The sequence below is a fragment of the Eurytemora carolleeae genome, unplaced genomic scaffold, assembly GCF_000591075.1.
Source record: "Eurytemora carolleeae unplaced genomic scaffold, Eaff_2.0 scaffold544, whole genome shotgun sequence".
Lineage (NCBI taxonomy): Eukaryota > Metazoa > Arthropoda > Copepoda > Calanoida > Temoridae > Eurytemora > Eurytemora carolleeae.
The window spans coordinates 171,416-194,748 of record NW_019396452.1 but is presented as its reverse complement, the minus strand read 5'-3'; the positions used below and the strand labels follow the sequence as shown (position 1 = coordinate 194,748).

At 29.9% G+C, this 23,333-nt stretch overlaps 1 protein-coding gene across 1 annotated transcript; it reads left to right on the top strand.

Moving 5' to 3' along the window:
• Positions 1-6,851: 6,851 nt before the first annotated feature.
• On the top strand, positions 6,852-21,355 carry LOC111703559 (uncharacterized). Its single transcript, XM_023475530.1, has 17 exons — positions 6,852-6,870; positions 7,260-7,316; positions 8,436-8,465; positions 9,209-9,263; positions 9,754-9,801; positions 9,912-9,993; positions 11,308-11,380; positions 11,864-11,900; positions 12,165-12,238; positions 14,801-14,842; positions 15,529-15,582; positions 16,103-16,169; positions 16,917-16,973; positions 17,735-17,785; positions 18,618-18,650; positions 20,408-20,491; positions 20,917-21,355. The coding sequence occupies exons 2-17, from the start codon at positions 7,265-7,267 to the stop codon at positions 20,996-20,998; spliced, it is 921 nt and encodes a 306-aa protein (XP_023331298.1). The 5' UTR covers positions 6,852-6,870; positions 7,260-7,264; the 3' UTR covers positions 20,999-21,355.
• Positions 21,356-23,333: the final 1,978 nt, after the last annotated feature.

Sequence of the window (23,333 nt, the reverse complement as noted above, 5' to 3'; positions counted from 1 at the left end):
CGGTTTAAATTTAAGCCGAGGCTTAACTATGGTTGGTTCCACTTAAAATTGTATCAAATGTTTCAAGATTTAAACCGGCGCTTAATTTAAACCGGGTTTTGGTAGATTTAAACCGCGGCTCAAATTCTTTAAATTCCATCTCTGGAGATAAGATGCACATATATTGTGTACTTTTTTATGTATCAGTAAAAAATGGGCGTTTCACCAGAAATTCATTAACGTGAGCTAGCTTTGAGGAGAAATGTAAGCGAGGTAATCTAAGTTTGAGATTAAAAATGTGATGCATCTACATTACATACATTTACATATAGTCTTGGGCTAGTATGCATCCGAAATTCTATTAGATACTAAGGACTCAGTCTATGTACAAGCAATCTCATTTTCCTTGGTTAGTAAGCTCAGCTCATTTTCCATGTTGAGGTCAAATTAATATACAATATGAGCATACTATAGAATTGGCTTTTTCGTGTTTGAAACCAACAGCCATTTTTGTTGGTTAAATTATATCTGGTACATATTTAAGATTTCAGGAAATATTCGAAGATGGTGGTAAAAAATACCAGAAGAAAAGAACCAAAACAAAGACAATTTTAATTAACAAGGGGCGTTTCACCAATTACTAGTTTCGCGTTATATGCTCACTGGATGACATAGATCAAAGTATATATTGAGACGTAAGTGAGCAAATTTCGAGTATTTAGATCTCTGAAAGGCATAAAATTCCAAAGCTTTATTTTTAATAATTTGACTAATTTTCAGTAGGTTACAGTTAGATAATGAAAGAAAATGAGCTAGATTAGTCTTTTTTAATTTGTGATGTTAATAAAATTTAGACATGATTAATCTAGCAAGGCTGAAATAAATTGTAGCCTCAATAGTTGACGTTTCATCTAAATTATTGACGTTTTTTTAATTATGAAAATGGCCAATAATCGCGTAGTTTTTAAAATGTAAAAATTCTGAAGAATATTATCATTATCATTAAAGATGATTGCAAAAGTTTACGATTTCAAACCAGTTGTTAGGAGTTATCAACAGAAATTGAAAGTTTTCTAAATGAATGATTTATTTTGCATTTTCTTTAATCGATAATTTTCAATGTAAAAATTGTTGCAACGTGCTTTTATGTTGAAATCTCATCTATTATACATTTTCTGGGCTTCATTTAGATCTTTCATTCGTTTTATTCATTTAGATCTTTTCATTCGTTCTTTGTTTCTGTAGTGCAAGTAAGTGACAATTACGTGAAAACAAATCTATAATTGATAAACTCTAAGTTGGAAAATTGTTGCTTGATGTTTTTTTCCAGGATTTTTCTTCAGTGAAAATTTCGAAAATAACAATCAACAAAAATTTAGTTAAAAAATTATGAAAATACATTATTTGATTGAAAGGTAATTATAATGTAAAGATAATTATTTCAGAGGTGTACGCATTTTTCGTACTGCAGTGTACTGTCTTTGGGCGGTAAAGTAAACACAAGACGGATGTCACAGCCTGACATGGGATCCATTTTCACATAAAAAATCAATCAAATATGCTGGTCAGAGGAATCTATTATGTGGTGAATTATCAAAATTATCAAAATTGAATGCTTTTAACCTCCTTGGATAGTAGAGTAACACTGATGCATCTGTTCTTGTTTACAAACAACGCCCAAAGATCCCAGAGAGCGCCATTTAAAATATTATTTGAGACACTTTTGCAGAAATACGAAAAATGCGCAATTCAAGTAAATCGATAAAAACGTTTTTAATCGCTTTATGTTCTCTTTAAAAGAAAGAAACGCGAAAAATCTCTTTTAAAAGAATGGAATTTATGCAGAGAAAAATTGTGAAAATAAATTTCATAAAATTTTTATGGTGAGACCATCAAATGTTTATCCCCAAACTTTATCCCAGCTTTATCTACACTTTTTATCAATGGCTATTATAAAAATCTAAGAGAGAAACACAAAAAAAATATTAGCGTAAAGTGGCTTATAGATTGATTAATTGTCTCATGCTCGTTATAAATCATAATCGAAAAACATAAAAGATTTGATTTTCTGTATCAAAAACGGGTTGGGCATTTTTTCATTTTATTCAGGCTTGTATCTTATAAATTGCAGAGACTATACGCGTAATTTCAAGAAACATCCATACAATGTCCGATTTATAATGGTACATTTGAAAGCTTTTTCCGATTAAGTATAAATTAGATATTAATGTTTACGATTTTGAATTTCTACCGCGGAAAAAAAGTTTAGGAATTATCAAAAATATTTAGTTTTAAACCAAGAAAATCGACACTAACTTCCATATTAATGAACTGATAAGAGTTGCAAGGGCACCGTTGTGAATCAGACATTGCCATCTTTGCATGGAGGGTCCCTTCAAGTAGATTTCTGAATGTTGAAATAAAAAAATGAATAAACGGTGCCAAACATCCGTAGATTATAATAGCAAGGAAATTAAATGGAGAAATGAGATTCTGAAGGGTAGATGTGACGAAAGAAGAGAAATACATACACTTCTCCTCTCCCTTACTGATATAAGAAACCCTAACCGAAAGTATTTTCAAAGTATAACGATCATTTGTTCGAAATGTCAAGAATAAGCCACAAATTTTTCTTAAGGATGAGAAATAAAAATAAAAATAAGAGTGTAAACACCCTCCACATAAGGTTGTTAATCGCTTTTGAAATCGATCGGTTTAAAAACGACCGTTTTTAAAAAATGATTTTTAAAAATTGATCCTTTCATTTTTCGTTTTCTCGTCGTCATTTCATAACGAAACGATCGTTTTAAAAAAATGAAAACGATCTATCCCTACCTCCACAATGTGAAAGAAAACTGAATAAAAGTTTATATTTTTGTACTTTTGTATTTTTGTATTTTTGTATTTTTGTATTTTTGTCCCCTGCCTTACCTAGTGTTCTGTTCAGATTGGTTGGTGGAGTGAATACTCTCAGTATTTATACAATCTCGGGGTGGGGGGGTACTGCGGAGAAAGAGGCGCCAATTGTAGACTCTTTCACCGTCATAGAAAAAATGTGGGTTAGCAGAATGGTTTTCATTATTTTTAACATTAAGTTCTTTTTCTTAACAAAATGTTAAACATTTTCAACAATAAATAATTTTTTAAAGATTTTTGCAAAATACTGACCGCTTTATTAGAAAATCTAAACTATTTTCTATGCAGGTCCAGGTCCAGTTAATGCAAGGAAAAATTATGTTTCTTTTTTTTTTGCAATAAATTCTATTTTAACCCTTGTTTATTTTTCCAGAAATTTGTTAATCTGGGTCTAAGCAAATATATAACTCTTTAAACAACGTACAATTTCCCAGGCGTATTATAAACATTTCTAACTTACAGTGGGACCCACATAACTGTAGAATAATAAGACGATATGATGATCTTATTTGAATTTTAATTTACTAGTATACTTGAAAATCAACTTGTCAACTGAAATGGGCCTGTGTACAGTTACACTTCGCAATTACTGTGTTTAATGTTCATTTGACTCTTAATATGCCTGTTTGATAGCTATGCTCGTGTCGCTGTGTAGCGTTCAGAGCACGATTAATAGCTTGTTTGATAGGTTGGCTTGTTTTCGTTGTTTCCCTGTGTGGCATTTAGAGAACGATTAATAGCTTGTTTAATAGCTAAGCTTGTGTCCCTGTGTGGCATTTAGAGCATGATTAATAGCTTGTTTGATAGCTACGCTTGTTTCCCTGTGTTGTATTTAGAGCTCGATTGATAGTTTGTTTGATAGCTACAAAGTTCACGGGATTGTAACAGTGTGGATGGTGTCCTGGTTGACTTTGATAGCATACGGGTTGTACCTGGATAGATACGTGCTAGAGAAACCGTTCTGGAGTAGGGTATTTACTACAAACTTATCCGTTTGGACACTACCCAAAAATCTTTTTTTTTAAATGTTTTTGTTTTTTATTTGAATGATTTTTTCGCATTTTTAAAAACTCTATTATTAGATTGAAATTGCGTACTTATCTTGTAAACATCAAAGGTAGATATATCTGATAAGAATTCAGACGCGGTTGGATTCTAAACTAAACTTTTTGGATAACAATACAATCTACAGGGTATCATTCGTTCTCAATTCTTTTCCTTCTTTAGATCGTTTTTAAACAAATCCCAACCCTACGCTTTCTCAGTAGAATTACATCGTTTTCTTCTCAATATATTTCGCCAAAAACTTTGGCATCATCATCAGGAGTTCATCCTATAACTATTATTGAGTAAGCAAAAATCAAAAAGAATTTTAGACAATGAATCTTTAAAATTAATACTATCAAACACAAAACCAAAGAAAAAAAAAGAAAATTTTGTAGCAATTCACAACAAAGAATTTGTCAAATGAATGATGTCAAAACAAATAAAACTTGTGGATACAAGTGAAATACTAGAAAACCATACCTTGATTACATGAGTTCTATCAACACATCATATAGGAATTACTGTAAAAACAAACATATATTTCAAATACGAAAAGCTGAGAGTTTTTATAATAATAGTTTTCTATTAAAAAATGTTTCACAAGTAACACCGTCTTATGCACGCAGTTTAAACACGTGTTTTTAAAGAAATCAGGGGGCGTTTATAGGAAATAGAAATTTGACCTGGGCAACAATTAGCCAGTTTTTTCAGCTTCCAAATGGGGAGAAGATTTCTTACCCCCCCCCCCCCCCCGGGCCGAGGAAGGAAAAATTTTTTTAATATTAATGGGGGGGGGGGGGGGGGGGGGGCGCTTATCATAGTCCAAACCAAAGGTACCTGCAGCCCTAAACCAATTCCTTCATATATAATTTTACTCTAGATAAGAGTAAATAGGTTTCCAATATGGTTGCATATATTTTAGTTACCAAATACCTTTTGCAACGTATAAACGGAAATCATTAATGACTTCTCAATATTTGATTTGACGTTTCAATGCGGAAAAAATCTCTAGGAATCAAAAATACCTGACGTGATTTTACGTGATAAATTTTCTTTTGATACTTTGAGAAATAAGAGATTTTTCTCCAGACTTTTTACTTCCAGGTTTTTTATTCCCCCTCCCCCTCTCATCTTTTTTCTTGATATTATTTACACATTAACTTATTGAAAATATATCTATTAAAGCTCTTCACTGTATATTTATATGAAAGCTAAATCTCTCAGAATTTTTTTTTTCTTCAAAATTTGATTTTTTTCCCAAAAATCTAAATTTTTAAAAACATGTATTGAAAATTACACGGGCAACGCCGGACACTTGAGTGAATCCAGCTAGGAAAGTTATTAGGAAAGTTATTAGGAAAGTATTTAATAAGAAGTAATTGAAATAAAAACACCAGAAAAAAATCAGAAATCAAGGCCTTAAAAAAAACACATGAGATAAAATTTTTAACAATGACTTTTTAAAATAAAATAAAAATACAATATTTTGAAAAAAAGTACATATTTCCATGACTTTTTTCCGCAGGACTTTTTAGTGCCAGAAACTATGACTTTTTGGATTCTGACTTTATTGAATGTTACCACCAACCACATATATATAGCTAGTAATATCGGCTAGTAATATATTCATATAACACTAGAGAGATAAATCCATGAAATGTTTTGTAGTTTTTATACTTTAGAACTCTCTTAACATTTTCATTGTTGTTTTCTAAATATTATTTTTATGCAAGTTTTAAGTAAGATCTTTTGAGACCTGGAAAGATAAACAATAATCACATATTGACTTTACAAACAACGATTTTTACGTTTTTTGTTTAAAAAAAATTTAATTTACAATTGAATTGAAATAGATGTGCACGAAGCGCCCTGAAAGCCTAGTAATACAAATATGCATAATATATAAAAAACGTTTACATTATTTAAGAACTGAGCAGTGGCGTACGTGGGGAGAGGGCCCTTGGTGCACGGTTTCCCCCACCCCCTACATCTGGAAATAAACCTTGGATTCTTGATTTTGGAGGCAGTACATTTAAAGCTTTTCATTATACGTTTTAAGTCCATTTTTTTAAAGTAAGGGATCATGCTGTATTACTGTGAAATACACTCTTTGAACTATTCAAAGGGGTTGAAAAAATTATACCGAGGAAAAATCATCTAAAATATATTCTCTACGCTATGATGAAAACACATGGCAAAAGTAGACATTTCACGGGCTGTCGTAGTACATTTGAATTTCCGAGCTGGGTCAACCATTCCGGTCCCCGTTTTGTACTGTACCGCACGGACATTGGCTTCATTAAGCAGGCAATCAACAGGACTAGCCGGTTCAGCAAGGTTGACGCGATCAGACTTTATGCTTTATATATGTTGAATTTACTTTTACTAAAGGGGCAGAGGTGCGTGATTTGTTAGAATTATTGTACTTGTTTATTTCTTTTCGGAATTTAAATGACAATATTTGTTTACAAAATATTTTAAAATGTAAACTAAATGTGCAGTACACTTTGCTTTAAGCTTTTTTCAAGAAAGTGAAACGAGGAAACCCTTTACATTTGTTTAACAAACAAATGGTACTTCGGTTTTTGGCATGGAATTTTTATTAAACTCCACTTTGATTTTAGGGACTATAAGTGCAATCTTTGTTTTAAACTTATTTCCGTGTTATTTATAAATTAAAGCATGCAAAAAAATTTTAAAAACAAAATATATTTTTTCCCTAAAGAATATCTAACCCTGACATTAAAAAACCGGTTACTAGTTTTTTATTGCTAAAGATTGAGAGATATTAAAATCTGGTTTTGTAGTGTATAGAATTTCATCCCACGATAAGCATCAAATTTATATTTATACTTAGGTTAAAAAATCCACGAATTATTTTTTTAAAATCCTCCAGTTTAGTTTATCTGATTTACTCACACGGGAAAGGTATACAGTTAGATTCTTATAAAACAATATCTATATAATATACAAACAATTTTAAGTTTAAATACGGTGTTCTTTAAAGTTTAAAACTTGGTGATAACCCTGCCAACATTCCAGATATAATGAAATTATAAAATATTTGACATGTTTTTTATCATCTTTACACTATAGTTTAAAATAGCAATTAAAAATGTAAACAATTTTCTGCAATATGAAGGATGCACGCTTACATTTTTCTTCAGGTCAAATAAAAGTCAAAATTGTTTTATAGGTTTAAATGAACAGTTTTTGCTGCATGTTTATATAGTTTTTTTTTATAATATTATTTCATTATAAAGGATTCAAAAGGCTTTTATTTTAAAAAGTGACGACAAAAAAAAATTTTTTTTTAGATAAAATGCTAGAGCTTATTGATCCGTTGATTATATTTTTAAACTTACTACCAGCAGGTTACACGTTATTTCTTCATAACTATTCTTAGCCATAAGCAGAGGGGGCTATGCGGCTCAGCCCCTGCCCCTCCCCTTGTTCAGTGAAATATATGGGAGTCAGGGGGTTTTGGAGCTCCAACGGATGCTAACCCCCCACCCCGAAAGAAAGAAAATGTGAGCCCCCCCCCCCCGGACAAATACATGATTACGCCCCGGCAATAGGTTCTAATTTAGATACATTTTAATGTTAAAAATTGTCAAGTTTTTTTTTCATTCAAAACCTATAAGAAACGCGGTTTTAAAATTTAAACAATCAACTTTTTTTTCTCCTTTTAAAAACCAATATCAACGAGTAATCAAAAAACGTCTGTTTAGGTAATGTTTTGCAACTAAATAAGGGAAAATAACATTTTTCCTTTTGTTTTGAAACAGTTCCCACGGTCCCACCCCCACATCAAGATCGAAGTTTCTAAAAATTATGTAAAAAAGATATAAAGACGACTTAAATTTTAAGAAAATAGACTTTACACCTTAAGTTTGTTTACTACAGTGGCCCCCCACATAAATCGAAAGATTTTAAATAAACCAAATATAATATTTGTAATAGTTAAAAAAACAAGTAATTGAAAAAACTTCAAATAAAGATGCCAATGCTAAACTCTCATTCGTACCCTCTAAACCTTTGTCTGATCAAGTAAGAATCATGATATCAACGTTTATCATTTTGAAAACTGATTGTTTTCAGTTATGGTTTCTCTACTAAAGTGACTTGCGCATTTCTACTGCAGGGTAGCGCAGGGATTAGGCATTGCCATTTTTGCATGAAGGGTCAAATGAAAATACGCTTACAGTCCCTGTATAGCCCCCCCCCCACACTTCTTTTAACATTATTTCTTTTAAAACTTTCTAATCTGTTTTTCCTTCTCTTGTTGAACTCAACTTCATTTGAATTCTGTTGGGAACCATTTTTATTTGATTATTAAATTTCACTTTTCTTCAGCTTCCCCTTTACTTCTCTTACACAAGATTTTATATTAAAAAGTTTTAATATTTTTTATGAATTTGACTTTCTAAGTTGCCAGATGGTGCGGAGCAAACTTTTTTATTATAATAAAAATTATTTTAAAACTTTCTTAGTGCTCATGACGGAGTCCCAGCAAGAAATAGGTAATATTTAAAAAATATCTTTTTTCATTTGTTTAAATAAAAAAAATGTTGTACTTTGATTATAAATATATTAACATTAATATAAACCAATTATACAATGTTTACTCATATATATTTGGCTTGTTGGTTTGTTAGTATTCAATTAATGTGAAAATGATTGAATCTGGTCCAAATTTCTCGACAAAAATATGTAAAAACTAAAAACTCATTATAAATCCACAAACAAAAGCAGAAAATTCCTCAAAATTGTACCCTCCCCCCCCCCCACCATTAAAAAAATTATCTAGTGGCACTCAGGGTTGTTCAATAACTCATTATGAAAATAGATACATAGACAACTAAATGTTTTGTAATTTTTTAAGCAAGAAAACATTAAATGAAAAATAGAAATATTATCAACATAAGTTTTGATAATTGAAGTTTCGGTATAAAATGACAGGATGTTGAATAACTGTCAATCTTTTGGTTTATTTTATAAATAATGATAAAAATTTATAAAGAAGCTAAAGCTTTCTTCTTATCTGTGTGTATGTATGATAAAAAATAAGAAAAAATCTATCTCTAAAATTAAAAAATGATTAAAATTACCACACCGTATTTCCACCATCCAAAAGCATACTTCCTCGTAATTAAACATCCCATTAGGACGTTAAACTACCTTTTTAATGAGAAATGCTTCTGAGGAAGGATGTCTTTGAATGGTACAGAAGAATGTGCTAAGGAAGTAAATATTTTTTGTTTAGTTCCAAGGACGGAGTTTGTTGAATATAGGCCTGGTACTATTAACCTGGTAATCAGGTATAGATGATAATATTATCCTGGGGGGGGGGGGGGCGGGGGTTAACCTTGGACTAGGAAGACTTTAAACAGTCCCATGAATATGAGAAAATGCAATTGTATAGTGTGCAGTGTAAACAGACCCATTTAACTTTATAAGTGATTTAATAAGTTACTAGTAAAACTTTTTGCTTTGTAATAACATAATAATAATACCATAATTTGCTAAAAATATACTAATAACAATGTTTTAATTTGATATAGTAAACTTTTAATATCTTCTAATAATTGAGCATCTTTTCTATTTACATAAATTAGTAAATTCTCTTTTTTTTCTCCGAGTAAAACTCATAAACTCCTGCAGACCGATTTGCCTCAAACTTAAATCAAGGATCTTTGTAGCACCACAGCAGAATTTTAGGCCTAGTTTGGTTGATTTTTATAGGCAAAACTCCAGGCAAAGCTGGGATTCCATTTTCTAATAATTTTTAATATTTTTGTTTATTTCTAGTATTCCACATGGAGGAGAAATAAGACCTCTGTACTTAACCAATAGAAGGTAAGAAATTCTTGTTCTTGTTTTTATTCTTGTTATTATTAGTATTATTATTATTATTATTATTATTATTATTATTATTATTATTATTATTATTATTATTATTATTGAAGTGAAGGGTGTAGAATGGATGGTAACTGTGTTTACAAAAATGATGAATTGAGAACAAAATGTCCCCCGTCAAATATCTGCAAGGTAAGAAAATAATATATCAATTAAATGCACGTCTGAAGTACACTGTTGTTGACGGATAACAGCAAACACACCAGATAAAGTTGAACAATAGGCCCGTCGGAATTCTAGTGGGGGATATTTATTCTCCCCAGACAAATCTTTCCCGGTTAGCCGCAAACACACGCAACAGAGTAACCCCCCGTCTCAAGAAAATCGATAACAAAAGCTTTATTTCCTAAAAAATAACAGAAGTTCACTAATTCTTCATATAAAAATATTCTATGTTTAACTTTTGAAATGGATTCACAATAAATGAGAACAAAGAAAAAGGGGGCTGGAATTATTTGGTTTGGTGTCTCGGAGAGGGGATTTAAGTTAAAGACGACATTACACGGAGGTCTTAAAGTTAATGGTTAACAACTGTATCGTAAACTGTAAGATTCAAATCTTTATGTTTTCTGTCATAACACATAGCTTATTGTAAAGCTATTGAGAAGAGCAAAAAATTTCAATAAGTAACCTTGCTTATCTCATAATCAAAACTAGAGGAGCTACGAGGTCACAAAGTCGTAGCAGTAATGTCGCATAGATTTGACCCTCTTTTTCTGTCTTGTTCCCAGTGTATAACTTTCATGTTTTCAAACAAAACTCTATTTTGCGAATACCTTTATGTAAGAAGAAAATATACGCAATTACAAGAGTGTAAAATTTATTTTTTATGAGTTATGAGGTCTCAAATTAGATTGAAGTGAACTATGTGGCATGATACCATGTATGATCATTGATCATTTACATTCAGGCTACAGCTTTTTAAAAAATAATTTGCATCTACTTCCATATCCTCACCCGAAAACATATACATATTTTTATCGGTTTATAAGGAAAAAATATATTTTTATTGAGTTATATAAGGAAAAAACATATTTCATTGAGTTATAAGGAATAGATATTTTATAATGAGTTATAAGGAAAAACAAATATTTTTATTGAGTTAAAGGGAAAAAAATATTTTAACATAAAAAACTATTGGAAAAAATTCAACCGTTTTTTTTTTTTATTTTTTTCCATCGATATTCTCCTAGTTGTCATGAATTACATTTTTTTCAGTATAAAAAATACAAGACTCTTGAAGCGTTCTTGAATTAATGTTAATGGATTCTTCAACAATAAGCAATAATAACGTAAAATAACAAAGTTCCTGTGAACTTAACAATTTCAATTTTTTTTTGTTTTCTGCAACAATTCCTTTAAAAGTTCTAGATTTTTTTTACTTTGTTTTTCGTTTTCAAGAAGTAATTGGCAAAATTCTTATCGATGGAATTGAAATGTTTGTAGATTGTGACTGGTGGGGATGAGTTTACTGTAGAGCTGGGAACAGCAATGGTTCAACAATATAAACGGATTACAGGTGCACACAGTTTATTGATACTTATATATATATATATGTAGTAGTAATCTCTGTTTGTTTTTCTGTCTGTCTGTTTGTATTTCCGGTCATAACTCATAACTGGACTGATTTGCATAAAATTTTTATTTGGAACTCGGGAGCACCAAGGAAATGTTTTTAGCTTGGCTTTAAGATTCTAAATTAAGAATAAGACCGCGGGTAAACGGCTGGAGTAACTATGAGTAACTTGAGCAACTCTGGGTTCCCAAGTTAGTATATATATAGAGTAGTAATCTTTGTTTGTGTGTCCGATCATAACTCATTAACCCCTGGACCGATTTGCTTCAAATGTTGATTGGGGAACTTGGTAGAACCACGGGTTGACTTTTATAGTGAAAACAGCAGACATGTTGTAGCAGAAAGCACAAAGCCTGATGTAAAAACTTTTATCAAAATTTTGGTCTCTCTAATGCAATATATTTTAAAGCTGGTTTTTTATTTTAGGAGAAACCCCTCATGTTGTTGTGGCTAAGCTGCATAGGTTAGTTAAACATCATTATCAAGGATGGTTGTAAGCGATCTTTCAAGTAACCTTCGATGCAAAGATGGCAATGTCCTGCTTTGTAGATTAACAAGAAAAACTCCGACATTCTTTATTAAGGGTATTGTTGTGAATCGGGGATGCCTCTGCTTGCATGGAAGATCACTTGAAATAACGTGAACAGTCCCTTTAAATAAAAAATTGATAAATCAGGATGGAAATGTGAATTGTTTTGTTGACAAAATGTTTTATTTTTATTTTCAGAACCAAGGTAGATTTTAACAGGGGCGCAGACGAGGGAGCTCAGGGGGACAAGCAGGCTCTAGATATTCATAGAGGTAGGATTAGAATAGTTTAATTCCAGGCTCTAGATATACATAGAGGTAGGATTATAATAGTTTAATTTTAAGCTCTAGATATACATAGAGGTAGGATTAGAATAGTTTAATTCTAGGCTCTAGATATTCATAGAGGTAGGATTATAATAGTTTAATTCCAGGCTCTAGATATACATAGAGGTAGGATTATAATAGTTTAATTCTAGGCTCTAGATATACATAGAGGTAGGATTAGAATAGTCTAATTCTAGGCTCTAGATATTCATAGAGGTAGGATTAGAATAGTTTAATTCTAGGCTCTAGATATTCATAGAGGTAGGATTATAATAGTTTAATTTTAGGCTTCTAGATATACATAGAGGTAGGATTATATTAGTTTAATTCCAGGCTCTAGATATACAGAGAGGTAGGATTAGAATGGTTTAATTCTAGGCTCTAGATATACATAGAGGTAGGATTATAATAGTTTAATTCTAGGCTCTAAATATTCATAGAGGTAGGATTATAATAGCTTAATTCTAGGCTCTAGATATTCATAGAGGTAGGATTATAATAGTTCAGTTCTAGGCTCTAGATATTCATAGAGGTAGGATTATAATAGTTCAATTCTAAGTTTTATAATGGCCGTCGTTTTCGTGAACGTTTTTAACTATTCAATTTTTTTTAGACTTTTCAAAGGCTCTATAAGAATCTGAGATGTGAATCCTATTGCAAAATTACACGCTAGACAATTTTGCTTTAAAAGGGAGTGACCGGCTATATAAGGTAGTTGAACTGAGTATGAAGTTTTGTGGAAAGCTTCTTTCGGATTCATTTGAGACATATTAAACTATTTAAAGATCTGTAAAACCTGAGTTTAAGCGCAAATTCGACGTTCAAAACTCCTTCTTTGGGGGTGGATATGTTTTCAGAATTAGTTTTTTTTTAATTATTAAATAACGACAACGAAAAATAAAGTAAAAATTATACAGTAGTCTAATTAGATGGTTAGGAACATTTTTCTCAAAAGAAATTTGTCCATAAATTAACGCTCAAATCGATTATTTTGTTTTTATTATTATATTGAATTTCTAATTTTCTTTTTTGAATTTATTCGCAGATTTCTTCAAATTCTTCAAATGTCGTCTTTTCAATAATGATTTTAGAAAATCTGCAAAACTCTTTGTGAATAACGAGAAACTAGAAAAATGAGATAATAGAAACTAATAATTGAAAAAGATTACTTATTTTCGATGATAAGATTAGTTTTTATTTGCTAAACATGTTCCTATACATGACGTCTGTAGTTTATTGTAGAACTTTTTTTACATTTTATGTCGACGTTATTTAATAATTTAAAACAAACTAATTCTGAAAACGTATCCACCCCCAAAGTAGGAGTTTTGAACATCGAATTTGCGCTCGAACTCAGGATTTACAGATCTTTAAAACATTTAATATGTCTCAAATGAATCCGAAAGAAGCTTTCAACAACACTGCATACTCAGTTCAACTACCTTACATAGCCGTTCACTCCCTTTAATTACCATTATGCAACATTTTTTATTCTGACCTTATCATGACCAAATATCTGAACCAAAACGATGTTTAAAAACACCTGGATAATCGTTTTTCTTTTAGAAAAATTGTTTTGGTTAATTTTTTTGATAAGAGAAAATAATTTACATAATGTTAGTAAAGCAAAGTTATTGAGAATACAATTTTGCAATTTAATTAATAACTCGCATTTTTGTTAAACACTTTTAACGTCAAAAATATCTAAATGTCTGGAAACGTATCTCAAAAAGTTGTCAATCAATGGTTCTCAGGTAGTAAGGTCATTTTACAATAAGTTCATGATTTACTGTCAAATGACCTTATCAAGGTAATAATTATTATAATTCGTACTAACCTTAGAACTGAACTTAATTTTATTAGGCAATGTACTTCATGCAGTATATCGTGCACTGACTGTACTGATTGTAAACTTCCTTTCAGAGATATAAATGATCCTGCAAGAAAGTTCAACTGTTTTTTAAATCAGAGGAAGTGCGATTGCTAAATACAGTGTATTTAGCAGAACAAGAATATATACGTTTAGAGAACAGCAGAACTATAGAACCATTTCATTTTTTGTCTTGAAAAAGCATAAAGAAAATTTATTAAAAATGGTCTTAAAGGGATTGTAGAACTAATTTCAAGCGACCCTAAATTTAAAGAATGGGTATCCTACACTCACAACGGTAGTGTGTACTGCATGTACCCTTTAAACTTTTCTCTAAGCTATCTGAATACTCATCATTCCCAACTATGGGCTCAATATAATTGCGACTTGTACTTGTGGATTTATGCAGCAGAAACAGACAGGGAAATTGTCGAAATCTTACTCTTTTCTGAATAGAGATGACATTTTACTCACTGTTGCTGAGATACGGGTGTAAAGAGACTAGTGTAATTTCAAGAGACAATTACTTTTGGAAAGAGACACCACAATTGAAAATAATCAGTTTTCAAAATGCATTCCTTTAATTTCAAATATTGATTTTTTAAATTGTTGTGAAATTTTTATAAAGTTTATTTTAGATTACCATGATACGCTGAGAAAAGTAAAAGACAGTTTGAAAGGTAAGAACATAATTTTTTAAAAACATTTAAACCTAATCCATAATCAGCCGAATTTTCATAAATATGTCAATCTTTTATTCTTTTTTTTTGATTGATAAACTTCGTAAATGCTTCTGAAAACTTTTGAAATTAATTTTGGGATAAAGGATGTCCCAATATACATGAAATTAATTTTGGGATAAAGGATGTCCCAATATACATGAAATTAATTTTGGGATAAAGGATGTCCCAATATACATGAAATTAATTTTGGGATAAAGGATGTCCCAATATACATGAAATTAATGTGACGCACTTGTAAATTATTTTAGTAGCTGCATTCAATTAATTATTTAACAACAAAATTTTGAAAAAGTATAATGATCAATTTAAAAAAAATAAGGAAACCGGGATTTTTAAAAGATTATATATATGGTGTAAAATCTTGCACTGATACACTTTTTGTCATTTGAAAACTGTCAAAAATAAATGAAGATTTATAAGTTTTACTTAATTCCCATGGTTATTGGGACACCCTGTGTTAGTTTTGAGAACTTCTAAATACTAAAACAATTTTCAAAACCTCTGGAATACCATTTGTGTTAAATACTCTTTAAAAAAAATCAAAAAGAAAAAAAGATCATATCAAAATAAAAATACATGAAGGTCTGACTTGCTAATAAAAAAAATTGAATAAATAAAAATAGGTGTTGGGCTTGTTATTGATCTACACGGACAAAACCACGGCAAAAACTCAACAGGTTTAATAAGTTTTTTTTCTACAAAGATTTAAAAAGTATTTCAAACTGGAAAATTTTTCAAACTTAAAAATATAGATTTACATGGATACCCACAAAATATAGTCTTTTTAGGGCCATTTTATTGATTGAGCAAAGAAATAAATAAACTTACAGTTATAATTTTTTTTGGTCATACAAAGCTTTTTGGTACCGTTGGAGAAAAAATGAAAGCTTTCACTTGCAATTACGTTAACAGTCCCTTTAATTTAGAGTTATGGTACAGTCTCTTTAATTTAGAGTTAGGGTACAGTCCCTTATATTTAGAGTTAGGGTACAGTCCCTTTACTTCATAGTTAGGGTACAGTCCCTTATATTTAGAGTTAGGGTACAGTTCCTTTAATTCATAGTTAGGGTACAGTCCCTTTAATTTCATAGTTAGGGTACAGTCCCTTATATTTAGAGTTGGGGTACAGTCCCTTTAATTTAGAGTTAGGGTACATTCCCTTATATTTAGAGTTAGGGTACAGTCCCTTATATTTAGAGTTAGGGTACAGATACTTGACAGAGGAGCTAAATACAGGGATATTCACAACTACACCTAGCATTAGGAATATTTCAAATTTAGAATTTTATCGTATTTTTTAAACATTTATATATTTCTTATGTTTACATTGGTTTTATCAGTTTTCATTACAGCTTTATACCATTCAGAAATTCAAGGTTTCCTGATTTAATAATATGTATTTAATTACCTTAAACATGTTTTGATGTTTTCTGTTTCTGAATATATTGCTTTATATTTGTTTAAAACATGTCGTTTGATGTAAAAAAGGAATATATTTTAGTTTTGGACAACGCTTCTACAAAAATTACCAAACTTAAATTCAAAAACTCTCTATGTCAAGTGTAACTGTAAGAAAAAGAAAACCTGTTTTACGATTATATCATAATTGATTTTAAATTTTTACAAATGCTCTCCATTTTTCTGTTCTAATGAAACTTTCAGTTTAAAAAAATATTAAGTCAGAAATTGAAGGACTAATAAAAGGAAGTCTGAAGATAGCTATCCAAAATTTGAATAAATCAAACCCAATTGACTTCAAAAATGTTTAATATTACCTATGGAAAAGTTACAATTTCATTAAAATACAATGATTTCAAAATTGTTAAAAAAAAATTATGTTTTAAAAATCAGTTCTACGTTGTAGATCTTAGATTTTGTCTACTCAATTTTAAATTCATTTATAAAAAGTTTTTCATTAATTCTGATTATTTCTAAAAATGAAAATCTTTAAATAGATTTTTTTTATTTTAAATGAAAAAACAGAAAAATGTGATCAATTTGAAAATGAAAGGTCTCTGATGTCAAGAAAAGAATTGAACGTTGAAAATATACTTTACGGCGATGAAAGGTAAATTTAAATTTAAAACATAAAAATTATATTTGTTGTAACTGACCTTCCATTAAAAGCGCTTTTTTTCTTGAAAAGTTTAATAAAAGTTTAATCCATGGTTTCTGTATTTGTAGAGAAACTATGCAGTTACAAATAATTAATTTTCAAAAACATGGAAAACTGATTTACTCTTGATCAGACAAAGCTTCTGTAAGGATACCGTTGTCAATCAGACATGCAAATGTTAAACAGAGTTTCACTTAAAATTATAATAATAATATAATGCGATGATGTCGTCTTTCTATTCCATTGTTTTCTTTTGATTACTGTGCAATTTTTAAATATAAATCTTTTCAATTCATTATCATTTAACGAGAGGAATGAATATTTTGTTGTTCTTATACAGTTTAGCCCAGAACTTTAGAGATATTAACAGAATAAATAAAATGTCGTCATCTTATCCTACTGATTAATAATAATGGAATATGCTTCAGATATTTATTTTTTTAATTGATTATTTATATGGAGCTCTTTAAAACTGTTCCCGCATATTTCATAGCTATTTATTTATTTTTACTATTACTGAGATTTAGGTTTAATAGTGTAAAACGTGTAAAACCCATTGTAAAATTGTCAAGACGACATTGCATAAATTCTTTCGATTTCTCCGAATTTCTGAGTTAAACTGTACAATACCATCCTCGTAGAGCTGTAAAATTTCTGTAATATAGAAGAAAAAAAACAATATTTATTTATATGCTATCTTTATTATGTTTTAGTCTTGGAAAACTGTTTGAAGATGAAGGTTATAAAGCACTTCCGTCCCCGAGGTAGTTTTCGCAAAAATGAAAGAGAACAGTACAAAAATAGAATTTAGAAATTAGCGATTGTTTAAAATAATAAAGATTTCATGAATCAAAATGATATAGAAAAGGTGCTGGTTAAAAAGAAAGGATACTTAGAGAGACCCAATAAACTGTGGAATAGGAAGTTTAGAGCAAAATATTTCAACAGTAAACTTAAAATTCAATTTATTTAGAGAAATTGGGTACACTGCACAATATGGGTAAGCGCCGTGCCGCAACGCTATTTTGTGAGTCAATTGCGGGATGAAGGCTTGCCTTCCTACCCTCGTATTACTGTTGCCTTTCTATCACATAGTTTTATGCTTCTCACTGTAGTTGATTATAGAGTGGGGGGGGGGGGTATAATAGCTGTGTACATGCCAGACTTTTTAGCTGTACTGTACATATACAACTGTTTACTAATAATATGAAATAAGGAGATTGTTCCCTTCCCGACAAAGTCCAATAAAAGCTTACTTACTTACTTACTTACTTACTTACTTAAGCCTGTTATACGATGAATTAATTATCATATAATTATTTATAAGAACTATGCACGTCCTGAAAATGAATTAGTGAACTTATTTTATGTTTCAATGTAGAATAGGCAGAAAGAGAAGGTAGAATTTATGCCGTATTACTGCCGTAGTTTCCCTAGTTTTGATTTTAAGCAGAAGTTTAAAAAATAAAAGTTCTCCGGTTATTGGAAATTTATAAGTCTTGAATTAGAGGATTTCTAGGTGAAAACGCATAATACTTTAGTCTCACGTTTAAATTACTTGAGTCTATTTTCTGTTAATTATTGTTATTTTTTCAGGCAACCAAGCCCAGGCCAGGATAAGTATTACAGGTACAAATATACATTCTTTTGGGATTTTATTAAATAAATCGTATCAAACTTAAATTTTTAAATGTAATTAACAACATCACAGATTCTCGTGAAAAAACATAAAGGGACTGTTAGCTTAATTTCATGTGAACATTATGCAAAGATGGCAATGCTCATTCACAATAATACCCTCAAAAGCTTTGTATGATCAAGTTTGAATTATATGTAAATGTTTATGACCAAGAAAACTGTGGCCGAATTTAAAGAATTTGAGCGGCGGTTTAAATTTAAATCGCGGTTTAAATATGGTTGGTTCCACTTAAAATTGTGTCAAATGTTTCAAGATTTAAGCTTGCGCTTAATTTAAATCGGGTTTTGGCGGGTTTAAACCGCGGCTCAAATTCTTTAAATTCCATCTCTGATTACTTTAAATTGTTGTTTCTCTAGAAATGTGAACTGCGCATTTCATCTACGACGGTATCTTCCACATTAATTATAATGCTGTGCTTCGGGCATTGCCATCTTTGAATAGAGGGTCATTTCAAATTACGCTTACAGCCCCTTTAGGATTTAACTATCCTTAAAAGGCTTGATGAGAATCTATTATGTTATTTACATTTACAAATTTTGTTGTGAACAAACCACAGTTTTCTAGAGTTTTACTCTCAAAACTATCTAAAGGTCAAAACAAACAAAAAACAAAAATAAAAAACGGGTTTTAAATTGTTTTGGAATCTTCTGTTTTGTCGGAATATCAAAAGTCAAAATAAAACTGTATAATATCATTCAAATCATTTAATTCACTAAATATTAATGTTATAGGTCAAAATTCGTCTATGTATTCCTCTTCCTTTTACAACTGTTACATGCAAAGAATTTGAAAATGGGTCTTGTGCACTTGTATATTGTCTTTTTGTTTAGCAATACAGTTTCCAATTACAAAGTTGAATAAATTAGAACAGTAAGATTGTGTATTGTTTATGTTTGCCATTTGATCCAAGGCTTACATGTGCCTTGTGCTTAGCCCACGTCTAGAGAACATATGATCCTCAGATAAGATCAGATAAAGTTTATTGCTAAAATAAATGTATCTGTATACAGATAGAGTTTACAATCACAAAATTGATGACTATATTAACAGTACAAGTATAAAGCAATTAGGTGGAAAATAGCTCTTGGCTGTTTTGATTATTTTTTCCACCTAATGTTAGTAATAATAACAAAATATTTCAATTAAATAGATTTAAGGAGAACGATTAGAGATCAGGGTGCGAATTTATCATATGCAAAATAGTTTATACATAAATTCGAATAACTAGAGTTTAAAGTAATTTTCAGACATGTACACAACAAATATCAAAGCATATTAAAACATATCTAATTAGTTTTACATAAATAGCAATTCGGTTTATAACACATTGTCCTATAATTTTCAAAAAGAGAATTTAGTAGTCTTTTTTTAAATATACTTAGAGAGTTGCTTCTTTTTAAGAGAGCTTGATGGTAAATACTGTAATGAGCACATTTTGAGAATGTCAAGTTGATAGTTAAGAGATCTTTCAAAGTTTCCAAGCTTTTTAAAAATATTTTCAAGGCATAAAAACGTGTTGGTTCAACTTTATATTGCACTCTAAATTTCGAAATAAAAAAAAAATCATTTATATTTACCAAAGAATCACTTATTGACATATATATTTTCTTAATATCAAGTCGGGAGGAGAAGGGGTTGGGGGTTAATTATTAATTACAAAAGCACCTAAATTATGTAATATTTATAGAGGAGGATATATAACAGAAGAATATGGGTCTAGTCAAGGAGGTGATGTTGATGCTATACAGATAGAAGTTCCAGGAGAAATCAGGTACATAAAGTACATAGAGTTCATAGAGTATATAGAGTACATAGAGTGCATAGAGTACATAGGGTAAAAGATTACATAGAGTACATAAAGTACATATAGTACGTGGAGAACATATAGAGTACATAGAGTGCATACAGTACATAGATTAAATAGATTACATAGATTAAATACAGTACATAGAGTACATACTGTACATAAAGTACATAAAAAACTTAGAGTAGAGTTCATAGTGTACATAGAGTGCATACAGTACATAAAGTTTATAGAGTACACCACATACATTACATTGATTACATCGAGCACATATAGTACATAGCATACACAGAGTACATAGAGTACATACAGAACATGCAGTACATAAGTATACATACAGTTTTTACAGTTTCTACAGTACTTACAGTACAAACTAATATTTATCGTTACAGGAGAGATGAGATGGTTCGAGGATTGTATGCAGATAGTTTAGCGAGGATACTTAGCACATTCTTTAAACAAAACTATCTTTAATAATACGATAACAAAAACTACCAATAGTTAAGTATTATAAATACAGAACTATCTTTAATAATAAAATAACACTAACTATAATAGTTAAACATATTCTAAATACAGAACTATATTTAATAATAAGATAACAGTAACTATTAAAGTTAAACATATTCTAAATACAGAACTATATTTAAAAATAAGATAAGAATAACTATTATAGAGTTTAACATATTCTAAATACAGAACTATATTTAATAATAAGATAACAATATCTATTATAGAGTTTAACATATTCTAAATACAGAACTATATGTAAAAATAAGATAAGAATAACTATTATAGAGTTTAACATATTCTAAATACAGAACTATATTTAATAATAAGATAACAATATCTATTATAGAGTTTAACATATTCTAAATACAGAACTATATTTAATAATAAGATAACAATAACTATCAATAGTGAAAGATATTTTAAACACACAACTTTCTTTCTAATTTAATTGGCAAAAACCTTCAAATTCGAAACACATTCTTTTAACAGAACTATAAGATCTTTATTATTTAGTTAGTAATAACTATCCTTTACTCTTTAAACAGATTACTATATTTAATAAATAGATAGCAATAATTATCGAAGTTTTTCTGATTACGAATTTTTTTTTGAATTTATTATTTTAACCCATTGTTGTTAAAATAGAACAATTTAATAATTGTCAATATTAAAAAACATGCTTTCTGAAAATATTTAAATATTTAAATACATGCTTTCTGAAAATATTTAAATATTTAAATACAGGCTTTCTGAAAATATTAAAATGTTAAAATGCATGCTTTCTGAAAATATTTAAATATCTAAATACATCTTTCTGAAAAAAATATTGTTAACACCAAGTTAACAACCGTGAAGGTCTAGAATAAAATGAACGTTTAAAAATTCCTGATAGCAGACCTACTTTTAAAATTTCATAACAAATGTCATATTTGTACATTGTAAATTGTACATTGTACAGTGTACATATATATTGTTAGTATGCATAGTTAACTGTATCTATATGTTCCTTTGTTATTGAAATTATAATAACAATTATATATCTTAATAAATATCGCTATTAACGCATGGTTTTCATACAGTCAGGGCCGTAGGAGAGCATTTCTGTAGGGGGGGGGGGCACAACATTTTTTTTGTTGTGCCCTCTCTTGGCAACATTGTGCCCCCCTTAAAAAAAACTTTTTTGAAAAAATATTGATACCTTTTTTAACTATGTAAACTATTCGATCATATACACACTCATTAGATAATCCCTCTTAATACTGTGGTGTAAGCTTCAAGGGATGAAAAATAGAGATAGAAACGTTTCTAAAAAACATCTATATTTTCATAAGATCGATACACATTGTTTTATAAATTATGATATCAAATATATATTTACACTGAAGGCAGTATTGATTAAAGCTTTTTTTAATGAAACCTTTTCAGTTAACGGCAAAAGTGAGATTTTAAAGTATTTTTTTTTTTCGATGTAATTATACTTAAATGGAATACATGCGTAAATTCAAGTGACCCTCCATTTACAAAGTGGCATGTCCGATTTACCTTTGAAACTTTACTTTCTCCATCGTTTCTGAAGCAAGAAATACACGAGTCACTTTTGTAGAGAACACAAATAAAAATAATCAGTTTTCAAATTGGGAAACATGGATATTTAATGCAATACTGATTGTAGAGTACACATTTCGAAAATGTATAGGGTCAGAATTTCTTCTGGTTGATTTTACGGCTTAGTCTATCAATCCTCGTTTATCCTTTACTAAAAGGTATAGGAATGTCCGGTAGATTGAAACATTGAGGGTTTAATAACATTAACTCTCTCCATTAGCTCTTCAGGCTTGGATAAATATAAAAAATTCTCATTCTCTTTGAAGTATTATCTAGAATGGCCATCCCTTGGTTATTTGAGATTAAAAATTAACATATTTTTGCCTGAACTTAATGTGTTCAGCCGAATTTTGCCGATATCTCCTGAAAAGAACAGTTATCTGGTTTTTTAAATTTTACGGTCTAATAATAGGTTCCATTGGACTAAATCCTATCCTATTATAATAAAACCATGTTTTGAAAAAGTTTAATCTTTATTTTGGAAAAATTTGTAATTTTAATAATTTCAAAACCGTTTACAATTAAATATTCAAAAAGTGAAATTAAAAATTAGCTAAAAAGTGATATTGGTCTTTTCCACATGTTCCAGTGCAATGGAGCACCGGTCATTGTCGGTTGGGTTTGCCCGTTTTTAAAGGGAAAACTCCCGCATGGGTCCGGTGTTCATGGAGCTTCGGGGACCAATTTTCCT